This window comes from Pleurodeles waltl, chromosome 3_2, assembly GCF_031143425.1.
Source record: "Pleurodeles waltl isolate 20211129_DDA chromosome 3_2, aPleWal1.hap1.20221129, whole genome shotgun sequence".
Lineage (NCBI taxonomy): Eukaryota > Metazoa > Chordata > Amphibia > Caudata > Salamandridae > Pleurodeles > Pleurodeles waltl.
Window position 1 is genome coordinate 200,596,606 of NC_090441.1, and position 21,379 is coordinate 200,617,984.

Below are 21,379 nucleotides of genomic sequence, written 5' to 3' on the forward strand. Positions count from 1 at the left end.
AGCTGTACGTATGTATGTATGTACCGGTATTTATAGAGCACATTCGGGCCGTGGCATCAAAGCGCTAGGTGGCAAAAGAGTGAAAGAAAAGAAGAGCGCTGAGGGAAGATGCAGGGTGGCTACCAGAAACAACGAAAATTAGTTCGGAAAAAGCTTTAAGCTGCTTCCTAAAAGACAGAAAGTTATTGTGCTTCCTAATGGACAGAGGAAGAGTATTCCAGCATTTGGCTGCTGCTACTATAAAAGCTTTGTACCCCACCTAGCCTTACGGCTACGAGGGACAGAAATCAAATGAGACCTGATGACCTGAGCTGATGACCTGGCACACAGCATTGTAAAGAACGGATGTATTCAGACCCTGCCGAGTGAAGTGCCTTATGAGCTAGACAAAGAGCCTTGAATGTTATGCGCCTCTCGACAGGTAACCAGTGCAACTCTCAGGCTGCCGCTCGCCGAAGCTGAGCGGGGGAGATCTCGTATCAACGGGGCAGCAGTGTTCTGAATCAGTTGCAATTTGTCGAGAGAGCCTTTGCCAATATTTAACATCAGCGCAATACAGTATTCTCGTTTGGAGATCACCAAGGCAAGAGACACAGAGATTCTAAGTTCCTTTTGGAGGTAGGGGAAGATTTTCTTCAGAGTGTTTAGAATTCAATAGCAGGCTTTGGTAGTCGAATTTACTTGGGACTTGAAGGACTTCTTAAGAAACATCTACAGTCAAAAGAGTCCATACAGGTGGTCGTTCTATTCTATTCTATGACCGGCATAATTACTCTGTGATGATCTGCCGGGAAATTAGAGAAGACTGTGTTAATCCTACGTTTAGAAGGGTCCTATGCACCTTCGTCCTCCACATGTGGATTCTAAACCTGGTTCATGGTCACCGCTCGGAAGCCAATTTGGGATCTGTCGTTAGCAACTACAAAACGTTCCAGAATGAAGACGAAAATTAGTAGGATTCACTGTCTGAGGTAGAGGGAGATTGAAGTGTGGTTCACAATTTAAATATCTGAGAGGGCAGTGTAAACGCTGCAAGCGGGGATTATGGGGTTGGTCACGGTGTCAGGATTTGTTACGGAAGAGCAGGAGCGCGAGTAAAGTAGATGAATGAGGTATCATAATCAGGCTGGCACAGGGGGTTAGTACCAGCTCCTGCAGAGGTTATAAATGCTTATGCAACTGCTGCTGTACCAAACCAATCAGGCCTAAGCACAATCGATCGATCAATCAATCAGGATTTACATGCATGGCAAATCACCTGTGAGGGTCTCAAGGCGCTGGCGTAGCTGACTGCTGGTTGAGATCTAATCATGGTCTATGAGCCCTTTCCTGAACTGCTGGAGCGCTGAAGCATTCCTGAGGTGCAGGGGCAGGCTGTTCCTGGCTTTGGCCGCCAGGTGAGAGAAGGAGCCTCTTCCGCTGTTGCCTCGGCAAATCCAAGTCTGCGATGAAGAGGGAGGCGGATCGCATGTGTCTAATTGGTTGGCAGGTGGAAGGTCATTCGTTTGTTGATGTATGCTGGCCCTTCGTTGTGCAGGGCTTTGCATGAGTGGGTCAGAATCTTGCAGTGGCATCTCTTCTGGATCGGGGGCCAGTGTAGCTTCTTGTGATGCGGCGATACATGGGACCGCCTGGGGAGGTAGAGGATGAGTCCTGCTGCTCAATTCTGTATCATCTCTAGTCTCTTCAGGGTGTGTGCAGTGATGTCCAAGTAAAGAGTGTTACCGTAGTCCAGCCTGATGAGGGCTTGAGTGACGGTCCATTTACTGTTGATTGGGAGCCACCAGACAATCTTGTGGCGCACGTGCAGGGTGAGGAAGCAGGCAGATGAGAACGCGTTTAACCTGTTTCTTGATAGATAACTTGCTGTCCAAGATTATGCTGATGTTGCAGGCGTGGCCTGTTGGGCAGGGGATGTGCCAAGGTCAGAAGGGCACCATGCACCGCTCCATGGCGAGGTGTTGTTCCCAAAGGTCCTTCATCCAGTCGGCAATGTTCATAATATATCTCTGGAAGGTGGCTCTGGTGCTGGAGGGGTCTTCTGACAGTGAGAGGATGATCTGGGTGTCGTTTGCATAGGAGATGATGTTAAGTCCGTGTGACCTGACGTTGTTGGCTAGGGGGGTCATGTACGTGTTGAAGACGGTGGGACTGAGGGACGATCCTTGGGGGATGCTGCAGATGATCTTCTCGGGTTTCCGAGGTGAACAGTGGTAAACAGATTCTCTGGGTTCTTCGGGTGAGGAATGAGGTGATCCATTTGAGGGCGTCTCCCTGGATTCTGATATGGTGGAGTCTGTTGATCAAGATGTAGTGAGAAACTTTGTTGAAGGCAGCTGACGTTTTGCCACAGTCCAGGAGGGTCCTGATGTCATTGGTAGCTCCATCAGGACTATCTCGGTACTGCGGTTGGCTTAGAATCCGGATTGAGAGGGGTCCAGGAGGCTGTTGTGTTCCAGGTGTTCAATTAGTTAGTTACTGGTTGAGTGCCTTTCTGAGAACCTTTGCTGGAGAGGGATGCAGGGAGATGGGTCGGTGGTTCTGCTAGGTCGGTGGATGGATTCTTCAGGAGGGGCCTCACTTAAGCGTTTTTCCAGTCCTCTGCGAAGGAGGCCGAGGTGATGGAGGCATTCAGGACTTTCTTCATCTCGTCGCCAATCGCCTTGCTCCAGAGGGTGATGATGTGGTGGGGGACAGGGGTCCATGGGTGCTCCAGAGTGTATGGAGTTTATGATGGAGATTGTGACTAGAGTTGTGAGAGGGTCCCAATGGGTGAGCAGATGTTTGGGGTTTGTGTTCGTGGAGTGAGCAGGCTGATGCTGTTGGTGGTTGAATTTGAAGTTTTCATAGATGGCTGAGATCTTGACATGAAAGACGTTCACCAGGGTGTCACACAGTTCTTGGGAAGGGTGATGTAGTTCTCTGTGCCTGCGGGGTTGAAGAACTCACGATGGTGAAGAGCTCCTTGCTGTGATTTGTGCTGGCTTCTATGCGGTCTGCTAGGGCATTCTTTGTTTCCTTCAGGAGGCACTGGTACTGGTTGAGTGCGGTTTTGAAGGTGGAATGGTCTCCTGTCTTTTTGCTGGTACGCCACTTCCTTTCTAGTCACCGGCAGTTCAGTTTGGTGGATTTCAGCTCGGCAGTGAACGAGCTGGCTCTTCTGGCAGGTCCTTTGGATTTGACTGACTTGGCAGGGATGATTGTATCAGCGCATTCTGTGATCCACTGGGAGAAGCTCTTGTCAGTGTCGGGATTGCAGCAGAGCACAGTGACCCGCATTAGATCCACACAAAAAGATGTCACACTACAGTTTGAGGCTGGAATTTTCAAGTACATTCTGGTCCACTAAGAAATCCAGCCAAATCTCAGCATGTCCACAATGAGTCTTGGCAGGACATTTGGATCCTCTACAGGTTATTATCTAGAAGCCGAAGAGGCTATAGAAAGTGCACAGATAGAGAGGTTTAGTGCTGACTTGTGCACCGACTCTGGGGGAAAACGAGCTCTGGGTCCCGTGTGGACAACAACATCTAAGTGGTATCATCTCATACAAGATTGTCTGGGTTACGATGTTCATGATTTGTGTGGATGTGCCTTGGTGGGGCATAGATAGACCTGGGTATACTTTGCCAAGCCTGAGCCAGTCGCTGATTAGTTGAAGTATGTTGTGGTCAAGTGGAGAATGTTGCATGAACCCAGAGGAACTTTAATATGCAAGCTATGAAATAGGATTTTGGGGTCGGGGGTGCAACTGGCTAAATGTTTTAAGGATCAAGCTGAGAGAATGTCCCTGGCGTACTCCACACGGGACAGGGATGGGGTCAGAGATTCTAATTCAACTCACTGATCTTAGTTGCTCAGGGACAAGGTGAATCATTCTAGGTTTGGACTTGCAGCAGATTGGTCCAGGTGGGTGAGTTTAGTCGATGTGTTTTGTTTGCTCGGAGTGGATGTTCCTCAGCAGAAAATGGCGATTTCTATATCATATTTAAGCAGTAGCTGGATGGAAGGGGGCAACTAGGCACAGTGTTCATTGAATAGTTACACCCTCTCAAGACATTTCTCATTTAGTTATGTAAGTGTCCCAGGGTTTCATGCATTTAAAGTAGGATTTTTCCAACATACTCCAGACAGTTACAGTGAAACATTTCTTATGGTGGAAAACGATATATACTCAAAATATAAAATTGAAATTTTATAATTGGATAATTCTCAGAACCACAAAGTTACTATGTGCTGAGAAACGACTTTGGCAGCATTACGGCTGTGAGTGTGGCGGGATAGAGCGCCATCAACCTTGCACACTCAGACTGGGCAACATTTGACCACATTTCTTCACAAACTGTTCAATCACTAATTTAACCCTGGGGAGCGTTGAGGAACAACACTCGGGACATTCCACATGTTTATGGTTAGATTTGTGGTTCTGAGTCGACTGGGCCAAACAAGGACATGTAGATGTTTAGCCTTATTCTCTCTAGGACATGCGCTGTTTTCAAGCTGAAAGGCAAGTTTTCGCCCCAGTTTCTGCATTCTTGCAGAAATAATCAGCTTTCTTTTCCTTCACAACTTGTTCTTTGATCCATTCATACTCCCTTCTCTCTCGATCAGTACTGCAGTCACTATCATCCCATGACATGATGCTGGCACCATCTACTTTGCAGTATTGATGGTACTCTTGGCTTTGAGCAACGGCTTCCTTCTTGTCTCCGTACCACAGATGAAGAATTTAGGAATGGTTAACTGAGACAGCGAAATGGCCCACACAAGCCCAGACTTAGAAACAAGGATGATTCCTGCCTTTGTTAACTAGCAGAATCCCACCCATGTTGGAGACACCTGCCTCAAAGGAGGCTGAATACCTTCAAGAGCAAACTTTGAAACATCAACCATACAACAAAAGAAGCAGTGTACTAGGATTCGATATACTAGAACTTGGAGAAAATACAGAAATGTACATCCTCTGAATGTCTTAACAAGAACCAAACTTTAGTGCGAACCAAGTGCTTGCTTACTGACAATGACTCGGGTAGGAGTGGAGAGGGCTCTAGCGCAGTGCCCTGCAAACTGTAAACTCCGCACTTGTATAGCGCAATACTCACCCGTTAGGGTCTCAAGGCGCTGTACGGATACTGCTGTGGAACCCCTTATTTCTGGTTTTAGGGTGTGAAACTGCCTCATACCCTCATGGATTGGTGATATCACGATTTTCAATAGTATGCGGGGTACATTCACACAGCCGAACACCTAGGATGGTTGCATAGGACATCCAAGCACAAACCACAATGCACTACATCGAGAATCCAAGCCGGCCATCACGGTTTCAGCACTAAGGATGGTTGTAATTGTGTTGATTCAGAAGCACAACATCCCTTTTAATTGGCAGAGTGTGGGAATCACCATGCTGTTATTAGCAGTTGAAGGATTGTTGATTAGGCCTGTGTGGGGGAGAAGTGTGATCCTGAGTCTCAGCATTCTGCTGCTTATCAGACTCCAGGCCTATATTCAAACACGACAGTGTGATCCCGGTCCTACGGTGCGGACAGGTGTGGTGCTCATGCTGGCGGCCCTGCCATATACAAATAAGCTCTCAATGTGATGACAACTTAGGAACTCAATCCCTGCAGTTCCCACACACACCTTGAGAACTCTCAGTAGCTAATGGCAGGAATTTTGTAAAACGTGTCGGCTATGATGCCAACTTTACAACTGATTGGTTATTCATTGCCAAAGGCCTCTTTTACCCAAAATGATCATGAAAAAACTGCCATAATTTCAAGAAAACTGAATAGATTGAGACTGAAAAAGCCATGGCTACAGGAAACATCAGACACAGTGTGCCTATATAAACGTATTCCAAGGTTAATTGCAGTGAGATGGTGTATTTAACATTTACAAATTCACTGAGGAACCGTGATCTGTATGTTTTATTACAAAACATACTTGGGCTATGCAGTAAAGAGAATGAAATGGAGGCATTATAATGCTCTAAAAGCATTTAACATTATTTATAATTCATGACATAAATCCTTTCTTCAAGGTTCTGCTGTATACGTGCTACAACTTCAATTACTTTACAGCACGTTTATTCATTCACCTACATTTCAATCCATACAACAAAGAAGCCAATGCATACCACTTGGTAATCAGTCTACATCTGAAAACCAAGCATTGCAAAAACATCAATGTTCAAGAATTTTCAAAAGCAATACGGCGCCGCTCATATCTCTGGCGCAAAAAAAACTAAAAAACAGATTCATTTCTGATTAGGAGCGGTCATTCACTCCCACAAATGAACACATCCGTTGTTGCTTTATCGGTTTCTTCTGCAACTCAGAAAATGCCCAATTGGATCCCCCTATCTGAAGCTAAAGGACCGCTGTATTACTACAATACGCTCTCCATGAGTCTGCCCACAAAGCTGATCGACGGGCCTCTCTCTATACTATATCAACTCAGCATGTGCAAAGAGAACCTATAAACTGAAATACAAAAGACTAGATCAGGAGGGAAGGCCCTTCAGAGTACAAGACTCAAACCTTGCTAACGTTATCCTCTACCATGGCTGCAAGATTGTGATTGAACTATCTAATTCTCAAGAAACTGCTGTAAATCAAATTAATCAACTAGTGATAAGGGGCTAACCCGGTATCCCTGGGAACCTGGCTACGTAATAAAAAATAAAAAAATAAAAAAAATCAACAGTGGTTCCCCTGGGGATGCTTTAAGCATGAGCTTTCTAGGTGGAAATAATGTACATAAGTAATAAACAGGTATTTAATTCCTGCTACGACATTCAGTGAGAACAGAACTCAAAACATAGGTGCTCTAATGAACGGTGCAGTGAAAGTGATTAGTGTCAAGAAGTATTATGAAGTGTGCTGCTGGGGCTCTATAGAAGCGAAAGGAATAAACATGGCTGACTCAGTAGTATTCTAATATACAAACAACTCAATCAGTTGGTCGACTCTAGTGCAGGTCAGTCAGCAAGTTCTTGCGTCGACATTTCAACCTTCTGTATTGATTTGAAGGGGGGTCTTCATCAGAATGAATAAGGAAGCAACCTCTCAGCCACAGGAAAGTTAGAGAGGGAAACAATTAGTCAACAGTACATCATCTGGAGATGGTGGACCACTTTCCATTCCTACTTTTTCTTGCCCAGCATAACCGAGTTTACGTCATTGGTGATGATCATCAGTGAGTGGACATGCAGATCTAAACAGAAGACTGGCTCTTTGCTGTTCATTACTTACGTGTAACTTGACATTCTTTCTGCTTCGGAGGGTTGGGCTTTAAGCATCCTCTGAGGGAATCACGGTTGATTTTTGAAAATTGAATTAGTCAGACTGTGAACAATTATTTATCCAAGACTGCCGGACTCTGCTGTGTGCTACTGACAGGTACTTTGAAAACTTTCTGCCCAGGCTTCCTGTCCACATCGTCACTACTGAGGACCTTCCAGACTGAACATCTGTGTCTCATATTACAGATCATTTGCTCTTAGCCCCAAAACAACTCTCATCATGTTGTTTTACCGCACACATGTAACAAATTATACACACCATGCGTCATGCTCATGAGCCAGAGGAAGAGACAAAGGGAGAAGGAAGAGAAGGAAGGAAGAAGGAAGAGATGGAGAGAGGTCAGATCACATGCTGGACGTAAATCAATTAGTTTATCAGACAAAAGCAACTGCCTGCCCATTAATAACGGAGGTACGGGGCATGTGCTACTCATGAACTTTTGTTATTATCAATAAGCTAAATGTTGGCAAAACTACACTTATGACCGTGTTTCACTCCTACTGCTATAGGGGATGAGACACATTACGGAATGCCTCACGCAGAGTGTCATCCGAGACTTTCTGTGGATTCTTTGTTAAGAATCAGCTCTGCAGGGCCCGCTCTCAGTCCGCACAGTGAAGATGCTACCAAGAGCAACAAAGATGCCGCGAGCTGCCCCTCAACCAGAGGTCTGTCCTCAATATGGAAACAAAGATAATCAGAAATATTGTTGTAGCCAGACTACTGCGCCTTTTTGTATAAATCATTCAGTAAGAAATCTGTGGATTCTTTTCATTCGGGCCTGACTGAATATAGTTGAATAAAATCCCAATGGTTTCAGTCTTAAAAAGATAGCACCTACTCTGCTGGGTGATTGCTGCACAAGGAAACAAGCAAGTGATGCCCTTTCTTCACCCAGTCTGCCATGGTGATCACACTGCTGACCAGGAAGAGTGGTTAAGTATGGTGCTAAAATGGCTGGATATTGTTAGAAAATACACAACTTGAACCGTGAAGAAAAAGGTTACGAAAATAATATAGGACTGCAAACTAACTCAGAACATTGGAACCCAGAGAAGACGGCGGCATGCATTACAACTCTGGTAACCCTCTCATGCAAGGATCATCGGAGCCACCGTGTGTTGAATGCATGTGATATTATGGAACACTGTGCATGGAAGGAGCTGGAGGATAAAAATAAACTTTTGATTTGCAGCTCACTGCTACTGGAAAATTGTCCAATTTCTAGGGGAAACTCTAAACAGAAGTAGGATCCACCAGATCAATTTCCTCCATCGTATGGATAGTGTTGTGGACACAACTCAGCCCATGGAGTCTACTGTGTATTACACTGCACATCAGATCCCAGGCATTAGAGTCACAGCATCAATGGTACCATGGTGGGCATCTAGTCTGTACATGAAGGACCCTTCTCTTTTCTAGCCATCTCAACCACTTGCTCCACTGCTTTGTGACTCAATTTGGGAGAGTTCCACTTTGCTCCTTGGGTTGCCTGTAGACCCATGGGTCATCACGAAGTTGCGGAAGTCAGTGGCAGTGCAATAGTAAATGAGGGGCATATTCATAAACCTGGACAACACAGTATTCATGTTTAAGGACAAGGAATTGCATAGATGGGAAGTGTCTACAGATCCCTTGCAGACCACGGACTCCTTAATAACCTGACCGGACCATATTGAAGTGGTGGATATACCTGGTTTCACTGGCAGAGTCTGTGACAGCTCTGAAGGGCGACTCCTCAAACGGGAGATGAGATGGCTGATGGAAATATACGATTTCACTGGAGGAGTTAGCCATCATAGTAGGTTTGTTTCTTGCATCCATTCAGGCTGTCATGAAGGCCTGGTGAGCTACCGGGCATGTCAACTGTCGGTAATACAGCAACTTCATCTGGGGCCAATACACACGGAGAGAGGCTGTTTCCCTATCAGAAACTCCGGTGGAACCGAAAGGGTCCTTGGACCACACAGGTGATGGAATAGCTGTGGCTTCTTTGGAACCTTTTTGGATTTGGTCATAGCAGAGGATGGAGAAGTCGGAGAGTATTCTACAGAGCTCTCTGATACTAGTGAAGAAGGGTTGTCCAAGAAATGGAACCTCCATCATTTGTAACAACTGTCTTGTGCATTCCTTTGTAGTGAAGTAGTTAATCTGTATCTGCAACCCGTTGAAGACTGATATAATCTTGACGTTTTACCAAATCTGATGATTGTCGGGAAATATATACATAATAATTTCATGGCAAAACCTTTCAGAAATATGATACATAACCATGGATAAAAAAAACTGAAATTTAAACAAGAGAAGGTAGTTAATCGCATCATAGTTTTTCCAATTCAGATGAGAGCATTCCCCAAACTTTTCAAACTGGTATCTGGCCATTATCTTACAAATTGATTTTTAATATTGTAAGGCTGTATTTGTTAATTCAACCAATAAGTGACCAGAGGTTTAGTGCTATGTTATCTATTCTGGGAAAGTCATAACCAACTCACTTTCGAGAGAAGAGATTTTTTCTTATATTCTGTGTCAGCAGATTCAATATTTTGCTCCAAGATTTCAATTTTATCAAATGGTAACAATCTTTTTTTTTTTATAACTCTTTTCATTTAAATACTCAAATGCTCAGAATACCTCATATATCAACACAAATGGTAACAATCTTCATAATGTTTTTGAGCCACGTAATTAAGTATGGAAGACTGGAACGTCTTGGTTGCGTAGATCTGATTTTGAATAGTTTTCTTTATGAAGCTGGAAGTGAAGGAGGTTCCAAGCCTGCAAGAATCTACATGTCCATTCCATAGCTCCATGAAGGATTATTTTGGCTTCGGTGGGGTTAACTTTGCATTATATATGGAAAGAGGATCAATCACCAATGTTGCATCAGAATAAGAACTGGTTCTTATAAGGATCATGCTTCACTGCTGGCAATCTATCCTGTTCTCGACTCTCAATCTTGCTGTTTTCTTCATACTCCTCTGCCTCCTGATTCAACTGATGACGAAGAAGACTGACCGATGACCCAGCTACAAGAACCTGAGACCGGATCATTTAATGCCTGCACAAGCGGTGACTTGCAGGACATAATCTACTTCTGCATCAAGTGTATTTACCGAGGACGCAAATTCTATCTGTTGCAAGGTAGGAGTATGGATCGATGCAAAACAAACCGAAGAAGGATAAATCAAGTCATCACTGAATACTACAAACCGAGCCCGGTACTGTTTCTTCTTCCAGAGGAACCTGAGACTACTCTATTGTGCCACCTTGATGTCTTAAGTTTTATGAACTGAGCTCAGTCTTTATGTTGCTTCCATGACTGACACGCCTTGTTACAGCTGCTTTCCTGAGTGAAACTGCCTCTCTCCACTCCATGAACATGCAAACAGCACCCAAAAATAAAATAATTGAAGAAAGAAGCAATAACTTCCTTTCAAGCAGCATGCATGTGTCACACCGGCTTGTGTCACACCGCAGGCAACTCAGTCAAAAAAAAAAATGGCTACACCAATGTCTGCTTCAAGATCACTTCATCCAACCTTTGCTGGAACAAAATACGGTCTGTCAGGGAAGGCACTTGGACAGCCGGGACATGGTAGCCAGGAAGCAGGTGACGTAGGAGAAAAGCATCTTGCAAACTTTAGTTCAGTATGACTAGGCAGGCCCCTTTTGCTCTCACACTATAAACTCATAAATGTATATAGTGGGCACAGAATAATAGTAATATAAACATATTATCATACTGGCAACAAGCATGGTGTTCCCCTCTCTGCAGTATCTTGCAAAATATTAAACAACAAACCCTCTCTTGGCTTCACAAGTGTTTGGTTACTGCAGTCAGTGATACGTGCGATGTACCGTTTCGATCTTCAGTGGTAGAGGCTCAAAGAGCTACACCTTCAACTGGAAGTTCTAAAAGCTGGAGCATAGTTTCTGCTGCCACGGTGTATTGTGCGCTGGTGGAGGTGTTCAGGAACAGTATGTTAAGCCTGCTGACGTTTTACAATCTGGCCAGCGGGAGACTGCAACAGCAATGTAGATCTGGAAGGATATTTGCTATTAACAACAGCTGTGGATCTCTTTGGGATAGCTAATTCCCAATACCTGGGTACTAGCAAGTGAGAACCTGCAGAGGGAGTGAATTCCGAGTGCATTTGTGGGTGGTCTAAAAGGAGAGACACTCTTCAGGGGTGTCAATTACACCTGCGACATATGTGCCCTAAAAGTAGCTTTCCTGTGGCGGTGGTCAGTTTCATCCGAATTTTCATAAAGCACATAGCAATGCTGTGTTAGGGTTGGCAAATCGATAGACACTATGGGCCTGACTGAGAACTCCGCACACGGGTTACTCCGCCACTGTGGGGGCCATTATGTCGTATGGGACTTAGATTTCGGCAGACGGGCTAGCTAACCCCGTTGCGGCAGAGTAACCCATCAACTGAGCTCTAAATAAGGCTCTATGGATTGGTGTCTGGAAGCTGTAGTGTTAGACCAGGCAAATAATCTGATGAAAATCTTTTGTAAACTGAAAGCCCAGAAATGTTTACACAAGGTGTGGCGTACATGGAGAGATCTGTTAAGCCTAGCTGAGCACCCGCCAGCTGGATGCACACATTAGGCCCAAGTGATACTACACACCAGAGAAAGCTAATCGTAGGAGCCATTCTCAATCCTTGATGCCCTCCTGCCCCACAGTGAATATAACCTCATGCTCGGCAGAAGGTCTATGCACTAGAAAAATGCCTGCACCTCGGAAAGCGGTAGGAATCAATATATCTATGCACATCCAGAGGTCAGGCAGATATCCAGCATCTTCAAATTACTACAGAAATTGACTGAGCAGCATTGTCCCAGCAAGAATTGACCCTTCCTCCCAGAGGCAAAACAACTTTGTAAATTGATGCATTCCAGATACTGGGAGACTCAGACATGTAAATAACTTTTTAAAATGTGCTCAAATGAGCTGAAGCAGCTGGACTAAATCAAGGCATCTCCCTCTTCTACTTACCCTCTGAAGACAGCACCTGCAAAGTGCCCGCCACCAGCCATGAGTATCACCCAACATGGCTTCGCTTGTAGGCTCTTCAGGGACTGCACCAAGTCACTCGCATCCATTGTGCGTTCCTGGCAAATACACAACAGCAGAAGATTAGGATATTTCATCAAGAAGAGCCCTGAAGGGCTGTCCGCTCATGGACGCACGTCTGACAGTGCAGTGACCGCCTAGGGTCTTCTAGTGTCTGAAAACAGTCCACTAGGTAGTTAAAGTTAGGACCTAGTTTCCACAGAAAAAGCATCTTCATGCTCAGGACACTGGTATTGTTGTCAAGTTTTGGAATATTCACATCTAGTGGTTAACTATGGGCCTTACTACGACCTTGACGGAGGGGTTTCCTACATCACAAATGTGACAGATATCCCGTCTGAAGTATTATGATCCCATTATATTCTATGGAGTTCTTAATATGGCGGACGGGATAGCTGTCACATTTGTGATGCAAGGTTGTAAAAAGGCCCAATGTTTTTTATTCTCTATTACAATCACCTCTCTTGGGGGGATAGGCTAGCCACCACAAACTATGTATGGGTCATGACTCTATGGATTCAGGATAAAAGACCTGCAGAGATACTTGGTGGGATTTCTGGAATGAGTGAGTTTAGTCTTCTGATCACCAGATTAATTTACAATTCTGCCCATCATGTCTCTGTCCACTGTTTTTCCTTTACTTACTACAAACATAAACATGCCATTGTTCTTATGAAACCCACACTTATTGCTAATCACCCCTGTTAACGTATGATTTCATGTGAAGCATACAGACGTTTGAAAGAGATTGCTCTGCGAAAAGCAATCAAAGACGTGTTTTACGTTTCAGGGCCTTGGTTAGCAATGAAATCAAGATAAGTTGTTTCTGGCCAAATAGTTTGGTGGGTTAAATGTGTGTTTTAGTGTCCTCCATGGTGTAGGAAGAAAGGCAGCTGTGACTTGTAGTTAGTGACTTTATAGTACAAAGCAGGCACTGTTCATAAGGATGGATAGTCACACAGAACACTTGCCTTTGCAGGGCCCAACACACACTGATAAACAGCTAGAAGCTGTCCTTCGGAGTTTCGGAACAGAAACCTGTTGGACGGGCCTTGGCGTCGCTGTTTCTGCTTCATCAGGTCCATCTGTGTTGAAGAGGCCTCTACTTCATTCTTTCCTACAACTTCAGTCTTCTCATCCTCAGATGAACTATCAGAGTCAGAGCCAGAGATGCTGGATAGGTCACCTGTACAGAGAGGACACCAGGAAACGGGAGTAGACAAGATGAGGACAGAGTGAAACACATAATGAAAAAGTAAACATCTGCGTCCACTTGCTGAACTTATGCCCACACATAGCCTGCTAAATGCAAAGCCACATTCCTGATGGTACATGCTTTCACACACTGGGAAGCCACACATGACTGCATGGATCAATACCTACATGCAAGGTGCCGCCTGCATGTATTCATCTAGCTATACATCCCTGCTAAAGCCACAATCCCACTAATTGTGCGTGTTCACATTATTATCTCAATAGTTTGCATTTCCTTATCACCCCAAACCAGGTCCCCCTCCTACCTGCCCTTGTGCATTCCATACCAGCCCACAGGTCCCCTGCCTGCTCAGCTAGGTACATCCTCACCTGTTGAGGCAACAGCACACAGAGGCTTTCCCACCTCTCAACGCAAGCCCACCAACCACCCACCCACACGAGGATCTAGGAACCCACTTTAAAATAAATGTATTAAAAATACATCAAGGAAAAGGTTGAAATGTTTTGGTTAAAAATGTACTCTTCAAAATTGGAAAGTAAAAGCAAAACCCTGAAATGGGCTGCCTTTCCATCCTTTACTTTATGCAGCTGCAAATATCCCAAGTGGTTTTTGCAGAACCAACTCCCTTGGAAGTGTCCAATGATTCCTTTCACGTCAATTGTTAAACAGGGACACCTCCACCCCGCAACCACCTGTCCCATTTTCTCACACCCCACCTTCCCTTCCTCTCCTGCTTCTACCCATCTACCCCTCACAACTGCCCTGGCTGGATCCTGGATTTGCACCTAGTGGTACACTGAAGCTTTTTTGAAGTATTCGGAGAAGAATATCCTTATGCATCAAACCTCATGTGTACTGTTGTGGAGCCGTAATACACAGACACGACAAAAGCCAACACCGAAGGGTGAAAGACCACAATGAAAACTTGTATATAAATATTTCAGTGCTCCCGTCGTCTTTATAAACTGTGCTGTGAGGCAGCTTTAAAATGTTGCCTTACCATGAATCAATCAGAAGTTTGGACCATTCCCATTAGATTTTTTTCAAGTCCTATACCTGCTGACTCCACTCGCTTCCCTCACACATCCCCCGTGCCCACAGCGACGCATCTTCCGCACACATCCTCTCATATCACAGCTCCTGCACCTGCATTTGTTCGGTCTTCAAATTCTTCGGCAGTGATGGTGCTCCCACCCACAATTCTTCGTTTCAGGTTAAACCGATGCCAATCCAGCTTGTAGTGTTCCATCTTAAAGAGAAAACGGACAGGGTCAAGGAAGCGCCTGAGTTAACTTCTGCAAGGGGAACCCCCACCCCCTCCCCAGGGTTCATATGCCAAAGGAGCCTTCTCTTTCCAGGCGGTGGAAGCCTGCCTCTGTACAGCGACACATCCCTCTTTCTTGGTCTACTGTCTCTCAATTTACAGACTTAATAAATCTGCACCTCTCGAAGGTCATTCCAGAAAGAGAAGTGTGAAGGTAGTTTCTGAAAGGAGACTGTAGAATCTCCACACAGCATACAAATTACAAATGATGTCCTCCTTGTGGTCCTGCCAAGGAAACAACCATTACATCAGCACAATGGCCTGAAGCATGACTTCTAGGGATAGGCAGAGTCTGATCACAGGACACGCACGCTGCCTGATCATAGGTGGAGCACAGTCCTACGCGAGGGACTCTCACAGTACACAGGAATGGCCATTGGCAATGTAGTGCCAAATATTCCTTAGGTGCAGGTTCAGGGAGGAGTTCTCTCACTCATGCAGCAACTCTTGGCAAAGGCCTGCTGTCAATCCTCAGTTAAAGGAAACACGGCCATGCAGCTCTGCAGCTCATGAGACTGCCTCCTGGGACTGCTGCAGCTCAGTAATGCCAACGGTAGTGCATTAACCACCTGAGGGGCACTGAGGAACAACTGTTCTCAAAGTGGGCTCCCCTGCCCCAATGCAGCCCCCTTCCCCCCCAAAAAAAAACCAAAATCTTGGGGTGAGGAATTTAGAGGGTAATTGCGCCAAAGGCTTTGTAGACATCCAGCTAACTTCCTTTGTGAAGGACCAAGGAAGTCTTGAAGGTCATGTAAAACTTAATTAATAAAGCATTGACAGTATAGGTGGTTTAACTGAAAGTGTCTCTTCTTTCATTGGAGAGTTTGTGTGAAGCTCTCTGGGTGAATTAATAGTTGTATGTACGAGTCAAAGTTTGGATGAACTGACACATTTCATGAATTGATGAATGAATGAATGAAACTTCCATCACAAGAATACAATGCAAAGGAGATCGCTCAACTCATTAACCAATTAAAACCACCATCCACAGCTTTACTTTCAGTTAACTATTAATGCATGAGAACAGATGCCCACAATATTCCAAGAAATGCCACAATTGTGCCAGGGTCAGTGCTACATGGAGATAGATACCGTCATGCTTTGGATTCCTACATTTTGCCAAGGACTGCCACCTTCTGCCACTGTCAGCATTACACCAGATGCGGATACCATCATGATATAAATGTCATTAGAACCCCAAGAACGTCCACCATTATGCCAGAGCAAGCTTTGTACTAGTGACGGTCACCATCCCACCATCCGTTAGCATCATTATATCAAGAATGACAACCATTGTGAAACTAATAACCATCTTAATGCCGGGGCCTGCATCATTCCGAAAGTCAGCGTCATCATGAAGTGGGTGCCCAGGGGAGGAAAATCTTTCATTATGCCAGGGCCAGCATATTTATAGAAATGGGCACCATTATGCGAAGGATGCCCACATTGTACTGAGGTTCAACACCATTATTCTACCTCTGGCTTCATCACATCAGAGATAAACTCAGTGTGAAGGATAGAAGGGAGAGGGTCGTGGCACAGGGATGGCGTCACCAGAGGTCATGGACATTGGGTTAGATATAGGGGTCAGACGACTAATTGAAGACATAAACACCAGGTGTAAAAACAAACATCATTATCACCTAAAGAAGACAAAACTATCCCTCCTAACCGGGAGCAGCAGCAAGTGTGATGCATCAAGATGCTGGCAGAAATGGCAGTAGAGTACCCGCTGGTGTACATTGCGACTAGTCTGTCTCCAGGACTCACACCTTTCTTATTTTCTTGGCCCTGGCAAGAGTCGGATGCCATCACATTACGGACCAGCCTCAGTGGTGATACAGGCTGAGTCAGCCTGGTTTCAAGCCTTCTGTGATGCGCCCTTCACAGCCATCTCTCGTCAAGGGTTGTATTAATGTCCCATTCATGCCACAGGCGCAGCACGGAGAGGAGGGCACCACATTCAACGACTGTCCACGGGGCCATGAACACACTGTGCAACTGTGAGTTACTGCATGAGCTGCTCAGGGCACAACTCCAAAACTGAGCTGTTGTGTGCAGATTAAACATCACCTGAAAATGTTACTAAGCTAGTGTATGCACTAACCACAGTATGACCACACTGAAGATGCACACCCAGGCATCTTCTGCACTGACAATGATCATCATGTGTCTCAGTACTGGAGGGACAGAGTGCGTTGGGTTCAGGGCTACACTCAAGGCTCCCTCCATAGCTCTCGCAGTTGATCTACCGGCTCTTCTTTGCCCACGCACATGTCCTGCCAAGTAAACACAATGAACAGCAGCAGCACACAGTGATCACACTAAGGCATATTGCTTGGCCACTGGCATCACCTTCAGACGTGCGTGAAGTCTCCTCCATTGCGACAATGCACACAAAATAAAAGGCACTTCCAGCACCTCACAGCCTCGATAGACGACACATGACTCTGAAAGACTGCCAGGCCTCTGTTCAGTGCTTGCCAAACTGGGGGTCGTGACAGTGGGTTGTGAGCTGACTTTGGGTGGGTCGCAAAAGTTCAAGCAATCATTGAAGATGCCTTTAAAATTCTGTATTTATCTTGTCACATTTGCTGCGCTTGAAGGAGCGATGTCAACCGCCTGGCTGTATCTTCTGACAAATTGCTCCTTATTTTGCTTTAACACGGGGTTGGTGTTTACAAACTCCTCTCACGCTGCAGTCAGAGAAGGAGAAGTAAGGTGGATTATGTGACAATCTTGCTGGGGTACAGGGAGTGTGAAAGGAAAGGCTTTAGGATGTCGTCTTTTTTGTAATAGAACAAAATGTTAATACCTGTAGATGAACTGTACACGTTCAGCAGTCAGGAAAGCAAAAATGGAGCACTTTTTTGTAATTAGGGTAAAAACAAAACAAAATACTTTACTTGGTGACGTGCAAATAGTAAATACACAGTGGAACCCGATTCCCACACTTTATCATTAGTGAGCTATATAGTTTTATCAGTACAATTGAATGTCTGGTCAAATTTAGTGTTCAATTTAGTGCTCATTTCAATGGGAATGGTGCTGTCTGTAAATAACAGTGCGCTAATATTACCCAATGCTTTTGTTACATTACAAAAGAAAAATCTCTCTCATATCCATTAAAGCGAGATGGGTGAAGGAAGTTTATTGCTCAAAAAATTGGGTTGTGGTTCTACAAAGCGTGGGAAACAATGCTCTATGCTCTTCAAGCAATGCTTACTAGATAAAGGAAAAAATGTAACGTGTGGGCTCACTTATATAACTGCTGAAATATTGAAATGGCCGTGGAAACGAGTCGCCTTACGTAATAAATACAATGTACGACAACCAGTGGCTGAAATGTGTGATGATTAAACTGTGAATTACACAACCACCAATGGGTGAAATGAGCTGAACTTTTATCGCTCATAGTTCTAGATGGTGAAATCTCTTGCATGATAGCAAACACCGTCACTAATCAGACCTAAAGGAGCCACCCCGGTATCAGCACCCCACTCCTAGAGGGGGGCCTCTGCAGCATCAAAGGACTTGAGAAAAGTAAGACAAGGCAATCCCTGCTGACACTGCTACCTGCATGATGTAGCAGGGCATTTCCTAAAACACAGACACAGCTCAGCCTGGGGCTGCTATGTACCTCTGTCTCCCCAACTTCTTCTTCACTCGGAAAGCTGGTTTTAGAGAACCCTTACAGCAAAGCCGTCCTAAAAACAAACTACAGGAATCATGCAAATATTGCCTTTCATGGGTGTGGCTGCTACGATCATAACCAGATGGTAATCTCCATGGGAATGCAGGGTGATACCCTGAAACCGGACCCTAGGATGCTTGATTCCGGTCCAGGGAGGACCTGGCCTGGCAGTTCGGGCTGGACTGTTCCCCTGGGGAGCAGGTTCAAGACTGATTTGCATATGGCTGGGTCCAAACTGGGGTGGCATGGTGAGCAAAAGAACGATGGATTAAACCCAGATCTTTGTGACTGGGGGTGAATGTTTGATTTGCTCTGCATTCCGTCCATCATCTGTTCTTTTTGCAAAGGGCATGCCCAGATGTGGGTCCTGTGCTCACTGTGCCACTGGATTCAAGCTAGCCTGACTGATGAAGGGTGATACCCTGAAACCAGTCCCAGGATGCTTGTTTCCGGTCCAGGGAGGACCTGGCCTGGCAGTTCGGGCTGGACTGTTCCCATGGGGAGCAGGGTCAAGAATGATTTGCATATGACTGGGACCAAAGTGGGGTGGCATGGCAAGCAAAAGAAGGATGGATTAAACCCAGATCTCTGTGACTGGGGTGAATGTTTAATTTGCTCTGCATTCCGTCCATCATCTGTTCTCTTTGTACACAAGGATGTGGGTAGACACTACCATCACAACTTGAAAAACAGCGCCCAGAGCAGGCGCAGAATGCAGCGGTAGCAAGAACACTGTACAAACAGCACAACAGGCCACAGATAAGAGCAGAGAATGCAAGGCCGCATTTTACGGCAGAGGGCGGTTCTTGTACTCTGGCTGAGTCACCATGCTGTGGCAAGCAAGGAGGGTGCGGTGTGTGTTTGATCACCATCAGTGGAAAGGTTCAAGGTTCACTTACCTTTCCCAGTGCTACTGATTACGAATTAGTCAAAGGCCCGCCTGGCAACTTTAGCCCAAGTTCTGCTTGGGAAGAGAGGCGAGGGCAGAGTCAGAAGGCCTGCATCTGCTCTTTGTCTGATTGGTGCTTGAAGACTGCGCATCATATAGTGACCCCCTCATTGTGTGTCACGGGAATCAGCAATGAGATAACTCCAGACTGGGAGCACAATCTGGATTTGCTCCACAAGTTTCACTATATTTGTTGGTGGCTCAAAGGCTACCTCAAGAGATGCTCAGTTTAGATGCAATGGTGATTTTATGATAATGTTTTTGGCATTTTTTAATTATTTAGTGTATGTTTTCGTGTCATGTGTGTGCGCCTTTTTGGACCCCCACCTTCCACAACATATAAAGGTTCCATGCCTGCGTGGGCTCCACCTCTGTTCACCAGTGTAACACATGCGGACAGAGCAGCGTCTACACCACACAGTACCGACAGGCGGGGACAGATGTCTCCTCTCCTGAAACAGGGTCATGGGTGCTGGATGTGTTCTCCCAGCCAGACAAGGGCTGCACGGCTCTTCCTCCAGAAAGAGACATGACCTGCAGGGCTGTTCCGGGTCAGACAGGAGGCCGGATGCACTTGTGTTTACCAAGGTACTGGATATCTCCTATGGGGGCTGCATGTCCGTCACACAAGGTCTCACCCCAAGGCAGACAGATCTGGGGCTGCACGGATGGTCCATGTAGACAGATAGATGGGAGCTGCACTCCGGTCTCCTCGCGAGGGGCTATGCACAAAGAAAACCCCCTCACCCAAGAGAGAAGCGGCAGTTTACACGCCCAGCTCACCCAAAAGGGGAAGTGGCAAGTTGCACATACACAGATGATGAAAACTGAATACTCTAAAGCCTCTTTTACACTGATTAATCATAAGTATGAAATACTCCAACAGTACAAAATAAACTGACCTGCTCCTCCCTGCTTTCGAAAGCACACTGACAGGTGGAGCAGAACATCCGGTCCGACACCTCTGGAATCACGGTCACACCCTTCCGTTCATTCAACGCTGGCTCTGCAAGAGACATGAGACCTGTGTGAAGCAGACAGGTTACATGAGATACAAGGGTCACATACTGGCATGGGGCAGCAATGGGCAGGTTAAATGAGATACAAGGGTCACATACTGACATGGGTCGCATGAGATACAAAGGGTCACATACTGACATGGGGCAGCGATGCGCAGGTTACATGAGATACAAGGGTCACAGGGTCACATATTGGCATGGGGCAGCAATGGGCAGGGCACATGAGATACAAGGGTCACATACTGACATGGGGCAGCAATGGGCAGGTCGCAGGAGATAGAAGGGTCACATACTGACATAGGGCAGCAATGGGCAGGTCGCATGAGATACAAGGGTCACATACTGACATGGGGCAGCAATGGGCAGGTCGCATGAGGTACAAGGGTCACATACTGACATGGGGCAGCAATGGGCAGGTCGCATGAGATACAAGGGTTACATAGTGACATGGGGCAGCAACGGGCAGGTCGCATGAGATACAAAGGTCACATACTGACATGGGGCAGCAATGGGCAGGGCGCATGAGATACAAGGGTCACATACTGACATGGGGCAGCAATAGGAGGGTCGCATGAGGGTCACCCTTCTGACATGGGGCAGCAATGGGCAGGCTGCAGGAGACACAAATACCATGTGCTGATACGGGACAGTAATGGGCAGGTTAGCAGACTGAGGGCACCGTATCAAAGTGTCCTAGATACTGGCACATGCCAGAAACAAGCAGGCTACATGAAACCCAAAAACCATCATATTGGAATGGGGCAGCAGTGCACAGGCTGCATGG

At 45.8% G+C, this 21,379-nt stretch overlaps 1 protein-coding gene across 5 annotated transcripts in view; it reads right to left on the reverse strand.

Annotated features, from left to right (window-relative positions):
- The window catches only part of ANKZF1 (ankyrin repeat and zinc finger peptidyl tRNA hydrolase 1), a 116,779-nt gene that overhangs the window by 52,841 nt on the left and 42,559 nt on the right, over positions 1-21,379 (reverse strand). For 3 of the 5 annotated variants that reach the window (XM_069227188.1, XM_069227189.1, XM_069227192.1), the window contains exons 3-6: positions 20,479-20,600; positions 14,756-14,858; positions 13,365-13,579; positions 12,316-12,431 (exon numbers count right to left, since the gene is read on the reverse strand). In XM_069227188.1, the coding sequence (XP_069083289.1) occupies positions 12,316-12,431; positions 13,365-13,579; positions 14,756-14,858; positions 20,479-20,600 (556 nt within the window). The remainder of the gene's footprint in view (positions 1-12,315; positions 12,432-13,364; positions 13,580-14,755; positions 14,859-20,478; positions 20,601-21,379) is intronic. The other 2 variants (XM_069227190.1, XM_069227191.1) reach the window with 1 other exon arrangement.